Source organism: Megascapheus bottae, unplaced genomic scaffold (assembly GCF_031878675.1).
Source record: "Megascapheus bottae isolate mThoBot1 unplaced genomic scaffold, mThoBot2.hap1 HAP1_SCAFFOLD_195, whole genome shotgun sequence".
NCBI lineage: Eukaryota > Metazoa > Chordata > Mammalia > Rodentia > Geomyidae > Megascapheus > Megascapheus bottae.
In genome coordinates, this window is record NW_028327276.1 from 769 (window position 1) to 24,657 (window position 23,889).

Here is a 23,889-nt window from a genome sequence, read left to right on the forward strand (position 1 = left end):
CATAGGACTATTTCTCTCTTAAGTTTGGGTATATCTGACCAATATTATCCTTGATATTGATTTATAAATTTGACTTAGAGAAAATTAAATTTAGATTATTATTATAGAACTCTAAAGGTAGCATTTCATAAGCAAGAAATTCTGGAAGCTCCCAATGTTTTTTTTTTCCTGGAATGGTGATGTAGTAAGAATTTATCTTGTAGAAGATTAAGATATAATGATTTTTCTCTTTCTTTGCAATATTGTGAACTGCTTTAAGAGGCTGAAAACATTTGTAAAGGACAAATTCTATGCAAGATCAAATGATTAACTAAACCCACAACCTTAGCTGGCCCATATTTTCTCTCTTTATTCTCCATTGAGTTAACTGGCAAGGCATTTTGCTCTGTACTCTAACAAACATATACGTTTTCTTTTTCACTTTTATGCAGGAGTAGGAGAAGGTAATGGAGCAGACCTGAAAATTGAAATAATAATGCAGCACAAGACTGTATTTACTTGTACTTGCCAAACCTGCACGGTGAGCCAAAGCTCATAAATGAGAATTCTCATGTTTGTGTCAAAGCTCCCAGTCAAGTGGCATGATGGTCTTCCCCAAAGTAACACTCACCAAAAAGAGACAGCTCTTGCCCTCTGTCACCATTCCAGTTGGCATTGCTTAGTTTAGATGCAAAGCAGAGCCTCGTTCCAAACAGTTTCTGAAAGATATTGTCAAACTGTGCTTCAGTTTAGTGCTGCTTCGGATTCACTTGTGCCCACAAATGCTAAGAATGTCCCCAGGAATTACTCGAGGATTTAAATGCATACATCATGTCAGTATTTGCCATATGATCTTCCTTTTGATCATTTTGATCATTTATTACAAAGCTCTGATTCTCAAATGCAGTGTTCTTGAAGGTCCCCTTGGCACTTGTGGAAGTGGAAAGTCATAGGTTCAAAGAGTGATGCAGAATCTGTCCACTCAGCAATGGGCTCAGTGACTGTCATTGAGACGTTTTGTTGGATGTCACCTTGAGAGCAGTAGAGACAGCATATGGACTGAGGAGATGCCTCTTTACCCACAGCCATTTCTGAAATGTTCAAGAAATTCTCAAGACTGTGCACCTTTTCTAGGAGAAATTGGCTAATTTCCTTTTTAATCCCAAAGGAAGCTTTCAGAATGATTCCCAGGTTCCTGTTGTAACTTCTGTACATGCACACAAGTGTAGTGTGTTGTGAGGTTCAGGTAATATATTTGAATTTAATCTCTAATCTATGAGTTATCAAATCAGTGTAAAAAGTGACCATTTTCAAACCACTTTGTCACATAGGACACTGATCCCATCAATTCTTAGCCCACATTTATTCTTATTTTCCTGGATTTTAAGCTCTGAATCCATGACAACCCTAGTGTAGCCAAGCTATTTCCATCAATATCTGGACCTACAAATTCCCATTAGAGAAGACTGACTCATCTGTTTGGCACATGGAATAAAATTCTCAGTTTCATTGATATTTTTGCTGGTTTCTCTTCTCAGGCCTATATTATTCCTCCTTTATTAAAATCCTCCAATGACCAACTGAAAGTCTACTTTCTAGAATATGCTTTGTTATTCAAACTTTCTGCTGTATACTGCCCTCCCATAGGACACACTTGCACACTTCCTTATAAAGCTTGAAAACAATATATTATTTTCATATTGTTCTGTATGTAGAAAACTTCCTGAAAACTTGAAAATCATGTGAGAGTCTTCTGTGGGTATGTTTCTTGAAGCCTAGCATAGCTTTCTTCTTATTCTATGATGGTATATGAATATCAGAGTAATACATGGGATGATTTCATAGTTGTTAATCCCCAAACTTGACCTGTTTGTGGTCATTCCATTCACTGGAATGGCTCATTGACCTCATCAGCAACATAATATTTGTCATGAAAGTGGGGTCAATTATTCATTGCTTCTTGAACATCAATATACTGTTTCAGACTGCAGTTAAAAGCGCATCCTTAAAAGAATATAAAAATCGGATGATTCACATAGAACAGTCATGTGTATTACATTAGAAACTCCTGGTCATATAGGATGAGACTAAATGAAAGGATCTCTAGGATATTGAAACAAGAGCTTTATCTTGTGTGATTGTGGCTCTTAATGCACTCCGTTATTCCTCTTCTGTTTAGTTTCCTTCTGGTTAATCTCATATTGTTACTGTATCTGACTTTGTGACCTGGTATATTGTATGTATGTTTATTTGATTATTTAAAATAGGAAAGAGAAGTGGGGAAACCATATGATTGGGAGAGGTGTTGGGAGAGGAAAATGGGGACAAAACCATGAGAGGTGGTATCAATGTGTGAGAAGTAAGACACCTACTCTCTGGTGAATATAACTGTAATCCCTCTATACATTACAATAAACAAAAAGACACTTGTCAAAAATGAATACTTTGCTTCTCAAGTGTAGTCTTAAGATAGCTATCAAACATTTGGAGCCCAGTACCTTTACCACTTCAGAAAAAAATTACTGCTATTTTCTATATGAAATTACTGAGCTATGAAATTATGAGTATATAATGAATTAAGGATGATTTCATGAGTGAAAAAGAATACTAATCGCTGGCAACACTTTGAGTTCCTAATTCCATGTGTTCATTGACAGGTTGTCCATGATATTGATACAAATAGAGCAATCTTTTTGGTGCCCAACTGTCCGGACTTATGTGATGATATAAAAGTAAAATTTTCTTCTTCGGTGAGTCCTCAAGTATCCTGCATGATTGTTTGCTCTTTTGTTTGGTCTGGGTTTGCAATTTCCTTTGCTGCAGTTCCCTAAAATATAAAGGACAGATAAAAATGCATGTCTCGGGAAGGGGAGGAAAACACAAAACAAAGTCATCAGAATTTCTTGTATATATTTAAAATATTTCTGATCACTTTCTTCTGAATTGTAAGCAATTAATATCTGTTACTTATCAAATGAGAAAAGTATGAAAGCAAAGATGCTAAAAAGAAACCGACATTGTTGACTTTCCATAAGAGTAATTACAGTTATGTTGTCTATCTTTTAAACACGTCATGATCAGTGCGTTTACCAAATGTGAGGGAGATTTTACTTTCCTGTCCATAATTATCTATTGACTTGCTATCATTAGTATAACTGTGTAATTTTAATGGATCAGCCGTACATGTCATGTCTGAGTGTCATATATGACTATAATGATTTTCTATGAAATCATCTATTCCTACTCTCAGTAAGAACTTCCATGTGTTCTGTATGCCCTCCTTCATTACCTGCTTGCTCACTGCTGAGCAGTCTTAGGGACTGAGATGTGAATGTGAATGTTGAAGCAAGTGACCACCTGGGAAGTCTCTCCATTTCAATGTTTCCCCTTGGATAACAGAACCACTGTGAATTCTTGCTTAGCTAGTGTCTCTAAACAAACACTGTGGTTTTTTTCCCTGGTGCAGGGGGTCTTGATGAGAGCTAGTTTTGTGATTATTAAGGGTTAAGATGGGATGGCATGCTTGTGAAAAATGAGGAAATTATTGATTACTGGTTTGTTTTGTTTTTGGCCATACTTTGGTTTGGATTTTTGCTTGGTTTACTTGCTTGGCTAAACATCTATCACTCGAGTCATGCCTCCATCCCTGTTTCTTTGCTGGTTAACGTGGAAACAATATTTTACTTTTTGCCATGGCTGACTTTGATCCTCCAGATCTCAGCTTCTTGTGTAGCTAGCCATCACCAATATTGATGCCTAATTATTCAAACTAGTTGTCAGTTATGGAAATAGATGTGAGTTCTATGTCTTTGGGCTGACTCTCAAGGACTCTGTCTCTGGACAGGACCATACATTCCAGCTTTGTTGTGATGGAGCTCCAGGTGAAATGGCTGTGGATGCTGTACAGTGTGTCTTTCACAGTATGATTGTTTACCCTGGTGGGGAGTGGCTTAATGTCTAATTGTCCCACTGGTGACCATGGATCCTCCTCACAGGAAACTTGTTTGTACTGACAGATGACCTATAGCTGCTGTCTGACTTTCTACCAAATTAATCACTCTAGGAAAACCCTGAATAGAGCAGGTTGTATATGCTTATTACATAAGTCACCAACAAAGCATGAAAACACAACACAGTGAATAAGAGAAGCAGTTTATGACAGAGAAGGGAAAGGCACCACATCTTGCAGGGCCAGTGGATGGAGGGGAGCCATCCAGGGGAAACTGATACCTGACCAGTGGAGGGACACAAGGCAACGTTAGAAGCAAATAACATTCTCTTGGGGGCCAGGTGTGCCCTTAGCAGGTTTTCCATGGGAGGTTTCATTGTGGTCCAAGGTGCTGTAACACAAGTAGTCACTATGACATATCTTCAGAGGTCCCTGGTAGTATGGAGTCACTAGGTCAAGTGCATTGTATCTGCTGTCACATAGACAGGTGATCACTAGAAATTGGGTGCATGAGACAGGTGTCTAGCTCATTCCCACTGAGGAACTGAGAGGTAGCAGAGACTGGAAACTGTTGGGGGTGGCTGTGCCCTGCTTCTGGTATTCCAGCCTAACAGAGTCAAAATGAAAGCAGAGCAAACAGAAAGGATGAAGAATTCACCACAGTATGTTTGGGGTGTGTGTGTGTGTGTGTGTGTGTGTGTGTGTGTGTAAACATAGGTCTTTAGTTGATTCTTTAGTGGTGTTCTAATCAGATTGAGAGATCATTGTCTATATTTATCATATAAAACATCCCTGAAGTTGAATTGGTGCCAAATGGTCATTCTATGTTTAACTTATTGAGAAACCCACAGTTGCTTTTCTACCATTGCTTTCCCATTTGGCATTTGTGTCAGCAAGGTCTGAGGACTCCAGTGGTCTGTGGTTTTGCTGAATTTTGTTGGTGATCCTAGTGGGTGAGACAGTAGAAGTCCAGCTCTGCTCTGCATGTGCTTGCCACCTTTGGGGTATACTCTCTGACTAACTGAAGTATATGCTCAAACCCTTGGTGTTTGTTGCATCTGCTTTTGTTTTTCAGACATTAGTTTTTGAATTAAAAATATTGTGAATACAAGATCCCATCCAGATACAAAATATGCCTATGTTTCCCTCTATTTTGGTGCTACATTTTTTCACCCTGATTATGTCTTTTAATGAAATCCAACTGAACACTTGTTTTCTATTTTATTGTAGTAATTTTGATCCTTTATATTTTTAATGAAAAAGTATTCTCTTCAAGCCTCTGAGTACATTGTAATAGATAGGATGTTGCAATTGATGTACACAAAAAGGCAGAAGGAAGGAACGTCAACCCCAATGCAATTATTAGTTTTTGATATCCATTTTATTATACAAATCACCTCTTTCTTTAATCATGTGTTTTTAGAAGCTTCCAAACTATTATGATGACTGTGCATTCTTCATGTGGTTCCATACATCTCTCATAGAGAAGAACAGGTAAGGACAGATTGTAAGACAGATTGGCAATTCCTTTGCCTACTATACTAAGCTCATTTTCTACAAAAATAAAGAATTGCTTAAGCAAACATTTCCTATCCCCTACCACAAGGCAATGTGTCAGTGAAGAGGCAATTACCCAGATCATAGTAATGATCAAGTTCTCTCACGACGTGTACATCTACCCGGTTCCTGGAATATAGAAAGGTCTAGGTGAATGTCACTTTATTGGATCATGATTGGTGGGATTAGTCTAGGGAGGCTTTAGCTGGCTTTCTTCTGCTGTAGGCACATTTCCATGTAGGACAGAAGTTTTAAGGCCTGAGAAGTATTAGCAATTTCAAAAGCATTGTTTGGTTAACCTCCCCTTTGAAAAGGTTTCCTCATGACTGAATGATGTATTATTGCTAAGAACCTACTACTTTATCTAGAAACTCATTCCTGAACCTACAAAGACTCAGTTTTCAGGAGTATTGACCTGTGGTGGTAAAAAGAAAAACACTTTCTAGATCATCCATATCAAGGCAGAAATGACTGTTGCCATGTCCTCATAAAAGTGTGAGGGTATATATGAAGACCTTGGAGCTGGGGGAGGTGGCTCAGGCCTATTATCCTAGCTACTCAAGAGCCTGATCTGAAGATTAAGGCTCAAAGCCACCCTGGGCACTAAAGGACCTGAGACTCTTATCTCCAATTAACCTCTAGAAAAGGGAAATAGGGGTTGGGTTAAGGGTAGGGTGTTATTCTTGGGTTGTAGAGCTCAGGGACAACACTCAGGCCCCATGACCCACCAAGAGGGAGAGAGAGAGAGAGAGAGAGAGAGAGAGAGAGAGAGAGAGAGAGAGAGAGAGAGAGAGACAGAGAGAGACAGAGAGAGAGACAGAGAGACAGAGACAGAGAGACAGAGAGAGAGAGACAGAGAGAGAGAGACAGAGAGAGAGACAGAGAGACAGAGAGAGAGAGGGGGTGGGATAATGAAGACCTTAGGCCATGAGTTTGTCCTAGTGGTAGAGTGCTTGTCTAACATGGACAAAGACCCAGGTTTGATTCCTCGGTACCACATACATAGAAAAAGCCAGAAGTGGTGCTGGATAGTATTGGTTACATCCAGTGCCAGACTTCTCTTGAAATCTGAACTGGGCCTGATAATACCTCAAATCTATTAAGACAGCAGCAAGAAAGCCTCATTTCTACAGATTTGTAACTCACATACAATTTGATTTTGGAAAGAGTAAACTCTACATTTAAAGGAAAATTTCTATCCATTTTCCTACGTGTCCAGCTGTCTCTTGAGCAAAGTCCTCGACAAAGGCAGGGTGTTTACTTGTTGCTTCTTGTCAAACTGGTTCTTGCTAAAGGATAGCTTTGTCCTTTCCACCACCATCATCTCATTGGAGATTATAAGAACATTGGATCCTCCTTTTTGTAGTCATTTCTGGAAAATTGGTATCATTTTTTCCTTGCTTGATAAATCTTTTTTACACTGATGAGATTGTGGCTTAGACAAAAACATCATTTCACCGATTCAGGGCGATATAGCTGGGCACTGGTGGCTCAGTGACCTGTCATTCTAGCTACACAGGAGGCTGAGATCTGAGGAACACAGTTTGAAGCTAGCCTGGGCAGGCATGTCTATGTCACACTTATCTCCAACGAGTCCTTGAAAAATCAGAAATGCAATTGGAGCTCAAGTAAGAGAGGGTCAGCTTGAGCAGAGAAAGTTTATTGAGAACTCAAGGTCATGAGTAGAAACCCCACTACTGACATTAACGAAAACAAAGACAAATACAAAAAAAACCCCAGAACACTATTTAATTACGAGGTTTCATTATACACCCAATTATGTCTTGGTAATTATTGTGACAGTCCTGGGGCTTGAACTCATGGCTTCTGCACTGTTCTTTGGCCTTCTCAATGCTAGAGTCCTACCACTTGATCCACAGCACCACTGTCAGCTTTTCCTATGTATGTGGTACTGAGTCATTGAACCTGGGTCTTCATGCATGCTAGGCAAGCACTCTTACACTAGGCCAAACTCCCAGCCCCTTGGTAACTTTTGTCAATTATAAACACTTAGAATATATGTTTCTTTGTTTATTTGAAGTAGGGAAATGGGGGAAACAACATGATTGGAAGGGGGTGGGTGGAGGGAAACAGGGAGAAACACATGAGAAGGTGTATTAATGTGTGAGAAGACCTGCACCTCCTACTACCTGACAAATGAAATTTAAAAAGTTTTACAAAACACTTAGATAATATGCTCAATGTGGGTGTCAGTAATTCTCTAACAGGCATGTTGTGACTGATCAATTTGTTTCTGAAGATTAAGGTCTTTTATGTCATTCCAAAGAGGCAGAATGGGCTAAGTAGTGAAGACAAGTAGGACTTAAATCCTGGTTGCAGCCAGCAAGTCTCTTTGTAAACAAGGGTGTGCTATTGGATGACTATTCTGTTTTGGTTTTATTGTTCTTGTTTTAATGTCGGGAGAATGTAAAGATGGATTACAGTTATATTCGTCAGGTAGTAGGTGCATTACTTCTCATATAATTGTACCCCTTCTCATGCTTTTGTCCCCTCCTCCACCTCCCAGTCCTCTCTTTTCCCCCCTTCCCTTCCCTGTTTCAAATAAACAAATAAATTTGTATACAATACACCAGGTAGCAAGTCACACACAGTAACAACATGAGAAAAACCATAAGGGCAAAAAAACGAGAAGAGAAATAACATAGTACATTAAGAACTACAATCACATACTGTAAGCCCTAAAAGAAAATGTAATGACTTTTTTTCCTGTCCTTAGACTTTATTTAACACGAGCTGACCTGGACAATCCACATAAAGAAAAGACATGGAACATTTATCGTCCAGACTTTGCTGTAGATATATTCTTTGAAGAAGTCTTTCAGTGACAAACACACTATATTCTGTATGTTTATTAAATAAATTATATATTGGTAATAGTAACCTCTCTTCAGAGTGTGTATGTTTCTATGAACTCATCAATGCATGTATACATATGTACATACATCATAATCTTGAATTGGCTAGTTTATGAATTTACCAATTGTATGTCTCCACAACTACTGGCCTTCTTCTCTCAACTCATTTTCTTTCTTCCCTGTGTATCCATTTTTCAGAATTGCTACAAAAAAGCCAGGAGTGGTGGCTCACTCCTGTAATCCTAGCTACACAAGAGGATGAGATCTGAGGATCTGGGTTCAAAGCCAGCCAGGGTACTAAAGACCATGAGACTCTTATCTCCAATTAACCACTAGGAAAACCGGAAGTGGCCCCTGGCTCAAGGGCCAGGGCAATAGCCTTGAGCTGAAGAGCAAAGGGATAGTGCCCAGGCCCAGAGTTCAAACCCCATGACCAGCAGAAAAAAAAGTACTGCTAGAAAAATATTCATATAATTTACATCATTCTACCTCTAATAATCTATAGTGAAAATAATTTATTTCCAATACACTATGTTACAAGCTCTTTAAATTTTAAAAAGAGTTTTCAGGTAAGATAGGTATTTAGAACTACTTATGTTCCAGCAGTAACCCTCTTGGGAATTTATCCAAAAGATTGAAAGTCAGTATACAATAAAGATATATATATATATATATATTTATATACCTCCATGTTCATTGATGCACTAATTACTATACAACCATGTTAGGGAAACAGCTCAGATGCCCTACATCAGATTGATCCAGAGAGAGAGGAAGAGTGAGGAATTTTATATCAAAATGGACCTAGGTAACTTGAGAAATGGAAAAGATTGGGAGAAATTGGGAAAAATGCGTGGCATGGATCAACATGCATTGCACTCAGAAAGTGACATGTTCGATTGAAACCACTAATTAAATATAATGTACTAATTAAATGTAATGCAGAAAAGATTTTCCAAAGATGTTTCAACTGGGAGATAATGCCTCATGCCTGTAATCCTAGCTACTCAGAAGGCTAAGATTTGAGGATCCCAGTTCAAAGACTGCCTGGTCAGGAATGTATGTGATTCAGATGTCCAGTTAATCACGTCCCCAAAAAAGTAAGAAGTGGATTAAGTGTTAGAACACTACACTAGAGCCATAAAGCTCATGACAGTGCCCTGGCCCTGAGTTCAAGCACATAATGGGCACATACCCAGGTACATTCCCACATGTATGGGCTCTCCCCCTCTCTCTCCCTCCCTCTCTCTGTCTCTCTCTGTCTCCTTCTCTCTCTCTCTCTTTCTCTCTCTCTCCCTCTCTTTCTCTCTCTTTTGCTCTCTCTCTCTCTCTCTCACACACACACACACACATACATATATATACACACGTGCACACACAAATTTTAAAAAGGAAAATAGACTTTTCAATATCATAGAAGAGCAAAGTTATTAGTATACTTCGGTAGCTACTTTAGAGAGTTATTCATGATAATTCTAAAAATAATAACATTTATGGAGCCCAATCATAATAAATCCAGTGCCTAGAAGCTCTTCAATAGTAAATTCATTTAGTCCTCATAATTCAAGTGCTATCATTACTTCTATTTTCCTGGGAAATTAGAAGTTTGGACAATTAGATATATCAAAAAATTAGTAAAGTAACAAATTCAGGATTTACACCCAACATAGTAATCTAATACCTTGGATAGCATGCCAGTAAGGGAATAGCTTTCTCTATTTTTTCTTATTCACTTGGTACCATAATGATGGACAGCTGTGGAGCAAAAACCAAGAGAATCAAAAAGGCCAATCAGAAATGATATTATTGAATTTTTCACATAAATTTCCACTAGAAATGTCTTCCTCCATTTCTGCTAAGTATCTTAAGAAATTGTGTGTGTACGTGTGTGTGTGTGTGTGTGTGTGTGTGTGTGTTTAAATTTGTCTTCTGTTGCTAACTGCAGAAAGGAACTTAAATGACATAATTAACTACAAAACATATTTTATTTCTAAATTGTTGTCATGGACTACAGTATAAAATTAAAATTGTGGGCTGGGAAGGTGGCTTAATTGTAGAGTGCTTGCCTAGCATGTAAAGCCCTGGGTTGGAATTCCCAGTATCACACATACATGCAAAAAGCTGGGAAGTTGCAGAGAGCTAACCTTGAGTAAAAAGAAGCTCAGAGACAGTGCTCAGGCACTAAGTTCAAGCCCCAGGACTGGCAAAAAAAAACATTATTTATTTATTTATTTATTTATTTATTTATTTATTCATTGATTTACTTTTGTCTTCCTGCCTCAGGTTTATTGGTAGAATTGACACAGGCCACACCCCACCCTCTAGATGGCAGCCAGGGAGCCACAGCAGTTCACCTGTCATCACACTGGCAGACAAAGGTCTTCTCTGTGGGGCCTCCACAGAGCCCTCCAGCTTAGAGGCTGGAGTCAGCGCACCCTTAGGAGGCTGTGGCCTGAGCACCCTTAGGAGCTGGGGCCTGGGCCTTAGCTGGCATTGCAGCTGGAGTCTGGGCCTTGGATTGTGCCCTAGCCAAGGCCTGGGCCCTGGCCTTGGGCCAGGTGAGCCTAAGACCTTTGGAAATGTAGGAATGCATGTGATTCCCAAGCTTGGGGTGGGCTATGTAGGCAAGTTGCTGGAGCTTGCTGGTAGCCTGCTGTGGAACTTGTGTTTGTTGCTTTGGGCTTCTCAGGGTCTGATGGCCTTGGGCCACGTTCTCATGGCCTTGGCATCGTTGGCCTTCATCTTCTTAAAGCCCTTCTTGTTGTGCTTCTTAGCAACATGCATGTTCCTCAGGAACTTGGGGTCCTCCCCTTCAGAGATGCGTATCTTTGTGATCTGGGTGTCCTGATGCCATTTCTGTGCCATTTCCTGGACTGTTGTGTGTAGTGTGGTTCTTGGACTCGGCCATGTCTATCTGAACCACAAACCCACCGGAGCTGATGCACCTGGACTCAGGAGGGAACATTTGTTGTTTAAAATTAAATTCTGTACAAGTTTCTCGTTAGGTGAAATGACAAAAACAGTAATTTATACAGCAGCCCAAAGAACTGAGCTGAGGGACACGAAAATATATCATGATTCCTGGCCGCTGCTCAGTGGGCTCAGCTATGAAGACCACAGTGGACAGCCAGCCCGGAGAGACGACCCTGAGAGCCTGACTGCCAATAAACCATGAAAGGGCGATAGGAAAGCTGTGACTCACGTCATACAGCACCAGCATTGAGCAAAAACAGCTAAAGGAAAATACATTCATCCAGTACCAGCACAAACACACACAAAAACTTAAAATATAAAATATACCTAGAACTAAACCAGGGTGGTGGTTAATAGCCTGTGATCTGGAACTAGACTGCCATGTTTGATCTCAGTCTTCCCTGCTGGCCTCTCTCAGTCAAATTCACTGGGCCCCTAATTCTCCTATAAACAGTTGACAGTAACAGATCCTATTCCATTTGCAAGGCCCTTGAAACTGTTGGCTCAAGCAAGTGCTCGTTATGTTAGCTGCTACTCCTATTTGCACAGTATACTTAGACACAAGTGAAGCTATTAGATAGCAAGATACTCTAGGTTTATGGCTACTGTCTAGACTGTAGACCAAACCTAAGTTAATTCTGTTGAAAATTGAATTGTTCATTCTGAAGACATGGTCCAGATTTCAGGGTCTCCTCCAAGGAGCTGAATCCAATGTAAGAGCACAAGAGTCCTTATTGCAAGCTCGAGCCTGGACTCAAGACCGACACTGACACAGCAGGTCTGAATTGAGAGGCCTGACTTCCTGTTGTACACGGTTTCTATAGGGTTAGCTCACAGGGTTGATGTATTATTAATTGATTGGCTAGTGCTAGGGGATATGTGCCGAGCTGCAGGGCAGCTGAAGGGCAGCTGGCCAGGGTATCTCAATGGTTATCACAGGATGTTTCGATGGTTATTTTATCCTGGGGCCTCAAATCACTGGGAGTAGGCTGTAATTTATTACTTTCTTTGAAACTGCTATCTCTGCTGGTTTAGAGTTAGTTCAGAGTGACCTTCCGGTGGGGCCTGCTAAAAAATACCTTTTTGCTGAAGTTCATACAACTTCAATATTAACTTAGGCTTCCCAGTGGTACACTGACACAGCCTCTGCTTAGCAAGTGCTGGGTCTTAGGTTTGATCCCCAGCACCAGGCACACATACACACACAAATACTTCTTGGAAATGTCCTTTTCAGACAACCTTCCCATAAGTATCACGTTTAGACTCCTACTGGCCTTTGGTAAAGTCATGATTGGCATTTACTAACATCTGACCAAATCTGAGCCCCAGTACCTGACACCTATAATCCTGGCTAGTTAGTATGTGGAGCTGAGAGGATCAAGGTTCAAAGCCAATCAAGGCAGGGAAATCCATCAAACTTTTTCTGCAGTAAACCACATAAAAAAATCAAAAGTAGACCTGTGCTTAAGTGATAGAGCATCAGCCTTGCACAAAATAGCTAAGCAACAGCACACAATCCGTGAGTTCAAACCCAGTATCATCACACACACACACACACACACACACACACACACACACACACACACACGTACTCTCGCACACAGGCACCACAAACCACCAGTTTATTCACACAATATTGCATAGAATGCATGCAATTGATAGAATAAGATTTGATTCATGTGCTAATTCCAAGAACTAGACATACTTTGATTACTGTGCTGTTAACACAGTCTTCTTACGTTACTTGTCTCCCATGGTCTTGCCTGTCTGGCCAGCTGCAAAGAGCCAAAGTTGGCAGTTGGAATGGGAGCTCCTGTCACAGGTATTGGGGTTGGAGAGAGGCCAAAGTCAGAGGAGCTGGATAGCAGGAGGACTAGTGGTAGGCAATTATAGTAGTGAGGAGTGTTGTGCTTTATTTAATTTTTGTTATGTTTTGGGGTGTGTGTGTGTGTGTGTGTGTGTGTGTGTGTGTGTGTGTGTGTGTGTTTGTATTTGCCTGTGAGACTGTCCTGGGACTTGAACTCAGGGCGCGGGCATTAAACTTATATTTTTTTGGTTCAAGTTTTGTTCTTTGTGCCTAGAGCCACAAATCCACTTGTAGATTTTTGGTTGTTTCTTGGAGATAAGAGTCTCACTGACTCGGTACCAGCTTTCAATCACAGTCCTCATATCTCAGCCTCCTGAGTAGCTAGGATTAGTGACAAGAGACACAATGACCTGGCTGTCTGAAGTTTTAACAAGGACTACCTCATGTAGTTTTCCTCAGAAAGACTACAATGTGGCAACGGGGAAATTCATATTGGACATTTGGAAACTGAGGCTCAGAGGAGGGAAGTTCCAACCCAGGGGGCACTGCCACGTAGGCACTCACAGCTTTGCTTCTCTGAAGTCCTGTCTCTGTGGCTTCCTGACCAGGCTCTTGATTGAGCTATGGGTTTCTGTTGCTGCACACCCTCTTGTGGGGTGTCCCCTGAACACTGAGGACACTGGGGTGGGATCATCCTCTGGGATGTTCCTCATGAGCCCCACTGTGTGTGCAACGTCAGCCAAGGCCACCACCTTCTTCATGCCAGAAGTACCTACTCCCACGTGCAGTAGCCAAAATGTACTGTCTAGAAGCCCCCCTGCTTCTGCAGTCAGGGCAGTCCGCTGCCCTGGCATCGGGTGAACACCACACATTAGCCTACCTTCCCGGGGTGGCCACACAACAGCCCAGGGGAGAAAGAGGTGCTCTCCCTTCTGCTCATCCATGCTACACTGACAATATTTGCTCTCCCGGGTGCCAGGGATCAATAATCCTAACTACACAGGGGGCTGAGATCTGAGGATTGTGGTTGGAAGCTGATTCAGGTAGAAACACCAGTCCACGAGACTTATATGTCATTAACCACAAAAAACCACATGTAGAACTGTGGCACAAGTACTAAAGCACACTCCCCTTGAAAGATAAAGCAAAAGAACAATGCCAAAGGCCTGAGTTCAAGCCTCAGTATTAGCAAAATCATAAATAGGGAGAGAGCAAGACAAGTACTATGTGTCTTGCCTATAATCCTAGCTACTTTTGCAACTTAACACCTTTGTATCTCAGCTTTATAAAAGCAATAAAAATTTTTATAAATGCTCTCTAAAAGGATGATGGAGAGGAGGGTAGTGACAGGAGGCAGAGGTCAGCTGTGTGTGGGTCTGGCAGATCCCTGTGCGGTGCTCAGGTGCTGTGTTTTCTTTGCCCAAAGTAGAGGGGGACCCCCTTAGCATAGGGCAAAATGCTAGGTATTGAAGGTCTGTCTTTGGAAGATTCTAGAGACACTGCAGGGAGCATGTGTGTGATTCTTGGGATTGGATGTGGAGGCTGCTGTCCCTCTCTGTTCCAGAGCCTGTGGGCCAATAACTGTCCTAGCCTCCATGTGGTCTCAGTTGTCCCCAGTGCCACTCAGTCACAAACTCTAAATCCAAGTGAACAGGGAACAGATTTACTAGATCCAAAGCACATCTTGGTATGTAAGATGCAACCTTGTAGATGTTTTTGCCAGGCTTTGTGAATTCACGGAATGGCCTCCTATCTGGATCTGAACTCTTCTGTGCTGCATTCTTTCACAATCACCTTTGGGCACCAGGAGGAAATAAAGACTCCCTAAGAAGCATCCTGTGTGGAAACAACAGCCTTAAGATGCGTCTTAGCAGCTGAAAACCAATGGCCCAAATCTCAGGAGATAATTTGGTCCCTGTTTTGTTCCTGTAATAAGTGATAACAGCTTCTCTGGAATTCTTCTAGGGACAATGTCTGAGCTCACTAATGGTCAACCAGGCCACCGTGGGATTTGGGACTATTTTTTGTATGCAAGCTCTTCTCCCTGCCTTCCCCTAAGCCTCCCTATTTAACCTAAAATCCATATCTGTACCTCTGAAGACAGCTGAAGAAGTAGTGCTATCTTCCTAAGCCTGCTATAAACTAAATATCCTTTACCCACACTTCACCATATCACTTTATTTGGCTTCTCTAGGAGAGTGGCTGGACCTATTGTGCGTAGGGCTCCTTGATTTGATGGCTGGAGTCTAAAGTCCCAGTTTCAGGTACAATAATGGTGCAGACAGTTTCAGACTGGGTTTCTGATTTCAAACCTGGGCCCATATGGTTCTTCCTTTCATTAATCCAGAAGATAACAAGGGGGGCCGGGAGTTTGGCCTAGTGGTTAAAGTGCTTGCCTTGCATGCATGAAGACCCGGGTTCGATTCTTTGGTACCACATACATTAAAAAAAAAGCCAGAAGTGGTGCTGAGGCTCAAGTGGTAGAGCTCTAGCCTTGAGAAAGTCCAAGGACAGTGCTCAGGCCCTGAGCTCAAGCCCAGGACTGGCAAAAAAAAAAAAGAACATAACAAGGACTTTCAATTAGTCCAGCACAAGGTGGCTCACGCCTGTAATTTAGCTACACAGGAAGCTGAGATGTGAGAATCAAGATCCAGAGCCAGCCTGGGCAATCAAATCCAAGAGAACCTTATCTCCAGTCTTCCAGGAAAAAAGACAGAAGTGGAGCTTTGGCTTATCAGTTTTCTGCTTCAAGTAGAAATAGTTAAGGGAGAGCATAAGGCTCTGCTTAAAACCCTAGTACGAACACACACAGTCATGAACATATGCACATATGGAGGCACACACACACACACACACACACACACACACAAACACACACACCGACACACACACACATACCACACACAAAGATTTCATAAAAAATAATAGCAAACTGATCACCAGGAAAAAGAGACGAGGCTGTTTTTTTTTCCTTTCCTCTTTCTCTCTTTTTTTTTCTCGTATGTCAGCATGATTGACCTCAAGGCCTGGGCCCTCTGTCTAAGCTTTTCATTCAAGGCAGGCATCCCACCACTTTGAGTCATAATGCTACTTCCAATTTTCTAGTGTTTAATTAGATGTGAGAAACTGAAAGGTTTTCCAGCTTTAGCAGACTTGGAACTGCAGTCCTCAGTCTCCTGTGCAGCTGAGATAACAGGCGTGAACTACTGGCCTCTCACATTTTTTATTCCCCTTTCTTTTCATCCGGTGTTCTCATTCTATATCCTTGGAAGAATGGGGGGAGGAATGGTGGGAGAAATGCAGCAGTGGTATTCTCTGGATATTATATTGAAAATAATCTCCAAATCTTGTAGGTGGGAGCTGGGCACCAGTGGATCTAAACTATAATCCTGGCTTCTCAGGAGGCTGAGATCTGAGGATCATGATTCAAAGCCATCATTGGCAAGAAAGTCTGTAAACTCTTATCTCCAATAACAATTCAGGAAAAGCTGGAAGTGATGCTGTGGCTCAAGTGTAGAATACTAGCCTTGAGCACAGAGAGGCTCAGGGACAAAGCTCAGACCCTGAGGGCAAGCCTCAGGACTGGCAAAAACCAAAAACTTGTGGGTGGGGATAGAGGAAAAAACTAGGAGATAGTGAGGAAATGGATGCCACTGTTTCAACATCAATATACACATGACCTGACTGTTGACATAATCCCTCTGCATATCATCTTTCTATGATCAGTAAGAAAAATGAAAGCATGTAAATTGAATTTAAAAAATTTATAGCTGTTCAATTGCCTATAACGTGTAGCTTTATGACCTCTCTGCATTCCCTCCCTCGTCACTCAGCTTCCTTCAGTAGAAGTGGGTTTTCTTTTCCCTTCCCCCTCCAGAGCTTTAAAATCTGCCAGAATCCTTGGGCTCCATTGTTTCTAGTCCAAGTCTCTGTCTGGCTAGCTCAGAGATACCTGTGCTCACAAATGGCTCTGGGCCAGAGCCTATTCTTGTTTATTAACCCAGGGAAGCTGTGTTAAATGTTTGCGGTTATGGTCTTGTGGTCTAGGTCTCTCCTAGGCCCTGGATTGGAGGAGGGCTCTCTGAGCACCGAGCAACAGGGAAAGTTGGGAGCATCTGAAGCTAAGAAATAACGGGTAAGGTACCATCTTCTCAACACCATACCCTAAAGCTACTACAAGCAAACTGGACTACTAGTGGCTGAGCAGTAAAGGAAGGAACTCAGAGACAACAGTAAGGTAGATATTACAGGCAATTAAAAGGCTGTTTTGTATTCTATTTTATTTTTTGCCCAAGGCCTGGTATTTGAACTCAGGGCCTCATGTTCTCCCTTACCTATTTACACTCAAGGCTGGCACTCTACACCCTGACCCACAGCAATTTCCTGCTTTGTTTCTGGTCAATTGGATATCAGAGTCTCAGAGGCTTTTTTGCTTGGCCTGCCTCAAATTGCAATCCCAGTCTTCAGCCTACTGAGTAGCTACGACTACAGGCACGAGCAACCATCTTCTGATGATTTTCTGGTTTTGTTTCTGTTTTTTTATGGGCCTTTCTCTTGAGAAGGGGACATAATTCACCAACAGTTTATTGATTTAACATAGCTTAGCAGAATTAACCCAGTTCCTGTATTCTAGTCCTAACTTGCCTAATTCTAGCCTGCCTATCCAGTGCACATGCTGGACCCACCACTCTGACATCTCTTAGTTTCTAAGTCAAACAGGGCCTGCCAGTCAGTTGGTAGATGCAGTTCCCAGTCCTGTCATGGTGTGAGCTCTGGGGCCCCATCAGTCCTCATCAGTCCTCTCGGCCCAAGAGTAGCTCCAGTAGAGCAAAGATCCTCAAACCACAGTCTTGGTTAAGGCCAGAAAAATTGCTGACCCTCATTTTTGGTCTTTTGGTTATATTGGGCATTGGCTGTTCCTCTCTGGCCCAAACTCCTTCTTGTTTATTTTGCTTGGTTAGGGCCCAGAAAAGTCTCTTTTCAATTAGTTGTGCCCAGGGGTGTGATGGGTTCTTACCTTTTGACCTATGGCAAGGTGTCTGGTTCTTAGCCATTTGCAATTACTCTATCCCGTGTGCCTGGATGCTGGCCATTTCCATCGTTACTGCCACATTCCCTGTTCTAGTGGTTTTATCTCTTATGGCCATATGCCTTTAGATACAAGTTGGCATTAACAATATACTTCTAGAAGTAGTTTAGCTATATTTCATCCCATTGTTTTTCATTCTAATCATATTCATTATATTAGTATTTTCACATCATATTCATCTAGTATTTTCATAATATATTCATTATTCTAGTATTTTCCCATCCTATTCATTATGTTAGTATTTTCACATTATTACCCCCTGTTCTACCTTCATATCTTTATGGTCAAAACAGCCTTGAACTCAAGGCCTGAACCCTGTTCCTGAGCTTTTTCAAACAAGGCTAGTGCTGTACCACTTTCTGTCACAGCACCACTTACTGTTTTCTGATGGGTAATCGGAGAGATGAGTTTTTATTGATATAATTGCCAAGGTTGACTTGGAATTCCAGTGTTCAGATCTCAGCTTTTCAAGAAGCAAGGATTACAGGTGCATTTGCTGCCTGTTTATTAATTATAAGCTTTGGACATCCAAGCCTATACATCTGGTATTTTAGCCTTTTTCTAGGGGAAACCTAGGTCTCACCTGGGGACATGAGTGAGCACATGGCCAAAATCGGGCAGGAGTCCAAGGTGACCAGAGGGGTCCAAATTGGTCCTCTATGCAGTGGAGGTGCCGTGCTCCCTGGGCCACATGTTCTGGACATCTGAGACATCACAGGAATCCAGCATGCTCCTGGCCACTGTGTGTGTGTGCGTGTGTGTGTGTGTGTGTGTGTGTGTGTGTGTGTGTGTGTGGTTATTGGTCCTTAAACTCAGGGCCTGTGACCTAGTCTTTGGAGAAAAATTAAGAAAGATGAGCAAGCAAGAAGGAAGGAAAGCAGGCAAGCGGGTGCTCAGGTGGTAGAGCAGTACCCTGGCTACCACGGCCCCCACTCCGGGGCCAGGGCCAGGGGGACCCATGTGGGGTTCTGCACCTCACATAGGACAAGGAAGGCCATAGGCCTGAGGGGCCCTGAGGAACTGAACTTTGCCTAGTCCTACCATGTGTGGAAGGGAGCAGCGTGACTGGGAAGACAGGACATTCTCCCAAAGCTCCCAAGCACATCCCCTACCCAAAGAGCAGAGCAAGGAGGTTTCCAGTTAAGGAACCCAAGGCCTCATATCCCACCCTCCCCTGTTTACCAATTTATGCCTAGCATATGAGGACTCAAATGTGTTCAGAAAAGGGCTTGGCATTGAGGTAGAAATACACAAAGGCACGACAGGCAACTACCTGTTATTCACACATACGGCAGGCGAGTGATAACCTTACAAAACAGAGGACATCAGAAAGTTTTTCTGTAAGCAGGGGAGAATTAACCCTCAATAGACCCTGTCCTGAAATAGCTAACAATTTATAAAACCAAGAGAAAGAGATCCAGAAGTTTGGCCTTGTGGTAGAGTGCTTGGCCACCATGCACGAAGGCCTGGGTTTGATTCATAGGTACCACATACATAGTAAAAACCAGAAGTGGTATTGTGGCTTAGGTGGTGGAGAGAAGGCCTTGAGAAAGCCATCATGTTCAAGCCCCATGACTGGCAAAAAACAAAAACAAAAAAACCCCACCAAAGCCAAACAAAATAAACAAACACAAATCTTAAGAGTAGGAATCAATTTGTTTATAAGTGACTAAAATGTTTCCAAAATTAGAGCTAAAAGGAGCAAATTATGTAGTACTCATATAAATGATATAAATCATACAGAAGCTTGATAAGGATTACTAAAGTTACCCATGTGTTGACCTCCTGTATCTTATCTGAGTAGTCCTAATTGTAAGTGATATATTTTCCTTTGACATTTGGGTGAAATTAATAAAAGAAAGAAATCACATGCTGATAGACCTGGATGCCAGTAGCTCATAGGTATAATCCTAGATACACAGGAGACTCAGAGGTTTAGGGTTCATAGCTACCCAAGACAGGTAAATACAAGAGACCACTATCTTTACTTAACCAGTAAAAAGCAAGAAAGTGGATGCTCCAGTGTTGTGATACAAAACCAGTCATAATCAAATGCCAAGCATTTGAGCCTCAGATTTCTAGCCTTACTCTACACAGACACACACATACAGATGTTACCAATTCCCCACACTACTAAGCCTAATTAGCTTTATATCATATTCATACTGTATATGCTATATATACTGGGCTTCATTGGATTGCCTCCATTTTTATGAAGCTCAGTATTAAGTGTAAAATAAATATATGCCATCATCAATTAAAATGTGATACCCAAATCACTACACTTCTAGTAGGAGAGATAAAATTTAAAAAGCCAAAACCACATGGGATCACCAAGGAATAGAGCAATTGGAACATCATACATCACTTTGGATGTAATGTTGGGAAAATCTGACATTTTCATAAAATTAACATTATGAGCTAGTAATGATTTTCCAGAATTTTTCCCTGAGAAAATGCAAGTATTATTCTAAACCAAGACTTCTATGGACTGTGTAGCCCAGGATCAGTGGCTCACACCTCTAATTCTAGCTACTCAGGAGGCTGGAATTGAGAGTATCTCTGTCCAGGGCCAGACCAAGCCAAGTGCTTGCAAGCCCTCATCTCAACAATAAATAGCTGGGCATGGTGACTCATGCCTGTCATCCCAGTTCTGGAAGAAGCCAAAGTAGGTGGCTAGAGGTCCAGGATGGCCTGGGATAAAGGAAGGACCTATCTGAACAATAACCAAAGCTAGCCAGAGGTATGTTTCAACTGGTTAAAAATTAATCAACCCTAAACCTTCCCTGGCAAGCACAAGCCTCTGAGTTCACTCACTCTAAGCATACCAAAAAGAAGACACAACCGTAAACAGGAAAAAGAGAGAATATCTGTAACAGTTGTAGGTTTCACAGCCTAAAAGTACAAACACACCTGATGTCAATGAATAGAATGAATGAATAAAATGTAATGAGGTACTATTCCAAAAGACAAAAAGAATGCAAAGGGTTCATGTAATAGTTTAAATGTATTTTTTTCAGAATGAAAGAAGTTTCATATGGAAGAGTGCTTTGTGCATTGTTACATTTATATGGAGTTCTAGAAAAAGGAATAAAACTAAACTATGGTAGGAAAGAGTTAGTATAGCTCTGGTATGGTGAAGCTTATCTGTCAGCAGCTCGTAGGAGGATGAGACAGAAGGATCTGGAATTCAAGGCCAACTAGGCTATCCCTCAGACCTGGTCTCAAAAGAAAAAAGATGAAACAGAGAGGTGGGGAGGGAGGGTGGAGGGAAAGAGGAAGGAAGGTGAACAGGAGGGAAGGAAAGAAGAAAGAGAGGTAGTGAGAGATGGAGGAAGGAAGGAAGGAAGTTAGTTGGGTATGTTGGCACATGCTTTTAATCTCAGCCCCTTTTGAGGTGGATGGAGTGTGAAGAAAATGCTAATATTTACCACATTGAGGAATTAAAAAACAAAAGTACAGAAAAAGTATTCAATCTACATGAATGAAAATGATGATACTTTCAAAACTGAATATAATTCAAAGAATGGAGAGTTGGTATGAGAGCAGAAATGGAATTAAAGTGTGCATGTCTGATGCTCAATTTATCTCTATTTTATTTTCTTTGAACAGTAGGTAGACAAATAAAATTGGAAAGAGCATTCCCAAAAGATCATCCTGAACTTCAGAAAAGTTTTCTAAGCCAGGCAGAGTGGCTCATGGCTGGAATACTAGCTAGTCAGGAGGCTGAGATGTGAGGATCTGGTTCAAAGCCAGCCTGGGACAAAAGGACCTAAGACTCTATCTCAAATTAACTTCTAGATAAGGGGAAGTGAGGCTTGGCCCAAGGGTAGGGTGGTAGCCTTGAGATGAAGAGCTCAGGGACACTGCCCAAGCCAACTTCAAGCCCCATGACCCACAATGAACAACAAAAAGAAGAAAATAAATTTTTCTAATGAGGAAATGTTAGAATTTCTAAATTTTTGCAGAAAGCATGTATTTTAAAATCTATTATGTATATTGTTCTATCATTCACTGAAACTTCAGTTGTATTTTGTACTTTATTTTCTACTGCTACATGTATTTAATTGCACCAGTTATTTTAAGACAGGGTTTTGGTTTTTGCCCAAGGTGTATGTGGACAATGACTCTCCTATTTCATACTCTGCCACAGATGATAGGAGCATGGCGCCACGGCTGGATTTCTCTGTTGAGATGGAGCCTCAGTAACTTGCATGGCCTATGGTCTACAACCATCCTCTCAATCTCAGTTTCTGATGGAGCTGAGATGGCAGGCATGAGCTACTGGGCTAAACTTTAAATTTTCTATACTTCATAAAGATGAGAAACAAACTTCTGGTGTCTCGTTTATTCATTCATGAAGCCAGCAGGTACTGATGTTTATACTTCAGTGACATGATGCAAAGACAAAGCTTCTGTGTCTCAGACACAAAAGAAGCGCCCCAATCATACCTCTTCCAGTAAGAACTCACTACATGATAGTCACACCGGGTCACATTTTCTTCCCTTTTACTTCTTTGTTTTTGTTTTTTTTTTTCCAGTCCTGGGCTGGAGCTCAGGGCCTGAGCACTGTCCTTGGACTTTCTCAAGGGTAGAGCTCTACCACTTGAGCCTCAGCACCACTTCTGGCTTTTTTCTATATATGTGGTACCGAGGAATCGAACCCGGGTCTTCGTGCATGCTACGCAAGCACTTTAACCACTAGGCCAAACTCCCGGCCCCTCTTCCCTTTTACTTTTTACCTCCTTTTCTGCTCGGAACTTGGATCCCTCCCTCTTGATTTTAAGTTTTGTTTTCAGTTGGAGGTATCATTTGTGCTGCATATGGTATTTTTATTTACTTCAGGAAATGCATTAAGTGGTCAGGTACTGGTGCTCAGGCCTGTAATCCTAGCTACTCAGGAGGCTGACTTCCGTGTGTGATACACGGAAGTCAGCCCAGGCAGGAATCCCATCATTCTCTTCAATTAATCAGAAAAGAAGCTGGAAATGAAGGTGTGCTGCGCTTAGAGTGTGCCAGCTTTGAGCAAAACAGGCAAGAACGTGGGAAAGGCTCTGAGTTCAAGTGCCAGCACTACCACCTCCCAAAATAACTCATGAGGAGAAATCTAGGCATATCCACATGTAAGCAAGTATGAGGAGTTGCTCTGAACTGTAGCACGGAAGACACACACACACACACATACATATACTCACACAGACATACACACACACACATACTACTTAAATAGCTCTTAGTTATCATTACTACATCTATGACTACTTATCTGCTATAAAATGTATAATGTGATGCCTTGACCTCAATGAGTTATTCCCTTACTATAGACATTTTCTTGGTAGGTCATGGAGCTTGAACTCTGAGCATGGGTGTTGTCCCTGAGCTCTTCAGGTCAAGGTTACTGCCTTTTCCCTTGTGCCACAATCCCACTTCCACTACAGATATTCTTTAGAGACAACTGTCTTTGCCTACATATGCTGCCTTTAAAGTGTTTAATTGTAGGGGTACAGCTTGTAACACCCAATCCTCTCTGTATTTTACAAGTTAATTATATCTCCTTAGTGTGTATAGTTTAATAGTTTAAATAGATGTGAGACTGGCATTTAGACACTTTATAGTAGGGTCTTTTTTTAGATATGATCAAAGTTTTCCACGAAATGTG

General features: G+C 41.5%; 1 protein-coding gene and 1 long non-coding RNA gene across 2 annotated transcripts in view; one reads left to right on the forward strand and one right to left on the reverse strand.

Annotated features, from left to right (window-relative positions):
* Nucleotides 1-418: 418 nt before the first annotated feature.
* Nucleotides 419-8,362, forward strand: LOC150040169 (phosphatidylinositol 3,4,5-trisphosphate 3-phosphatase TPTE2-like). The gene is made up of 4 exons (XM_090327371.1): nt 419-520; nt 2,637-2,729; nt 5,352-5,422; nt 8,223-8,362. Exons 1-4 carry the CDS (start codon nt 476-478, stop codon nt 8,329-8,331), a joined length of 318 nt encoding a protein of 105 aa, XP_090183497.1. The 5' UTR covers nt 419-475; the 3' UTR covers nt 8,332-8,362.
* A 2,625-nt stretch (nt 8,363-10,987) lies between these two features.
* The window catches only part of LOC150040170 (uncharacterized), a 38,542-nt gene continuing 25,640 nt past the window's right edge, over nt 10,988-23,889 (reverse strand). The window contains exon 3 of the long non-coding RNA XR_016534037.1: nt 10,988-11,306. This is a non-coding gene — a long non-coding RNA (uncharacterized LOC150040170). The remainder of the gene's footprint in view (nt 11,307-23,889) is intronic.

Excerpts from the sequence above, each read along its gene's own strand:
- LOC150040169 (XM_090327371.1), top strand. The coding sequence starts at position 476 with ATGCAGCACAAGACTGTATTTACTTGTACTTGCCAAACCTGCACG. Across the intron at positions 521-2,636 it reads GTACTTGCCAAACCTGCACG|GTTGTCCATGATATTGATAC; the intron begins GTGAGCCAAAGC and ends GTTCATTGACAG. Across the intron at positions 5,423-8,222 it reads TCTCTCATAGAGAAGAACAG|ACTTTATTTAACACGAGCTG; the intron begins GTAAGGACAGAT and ends TCCTGTCCTTAG.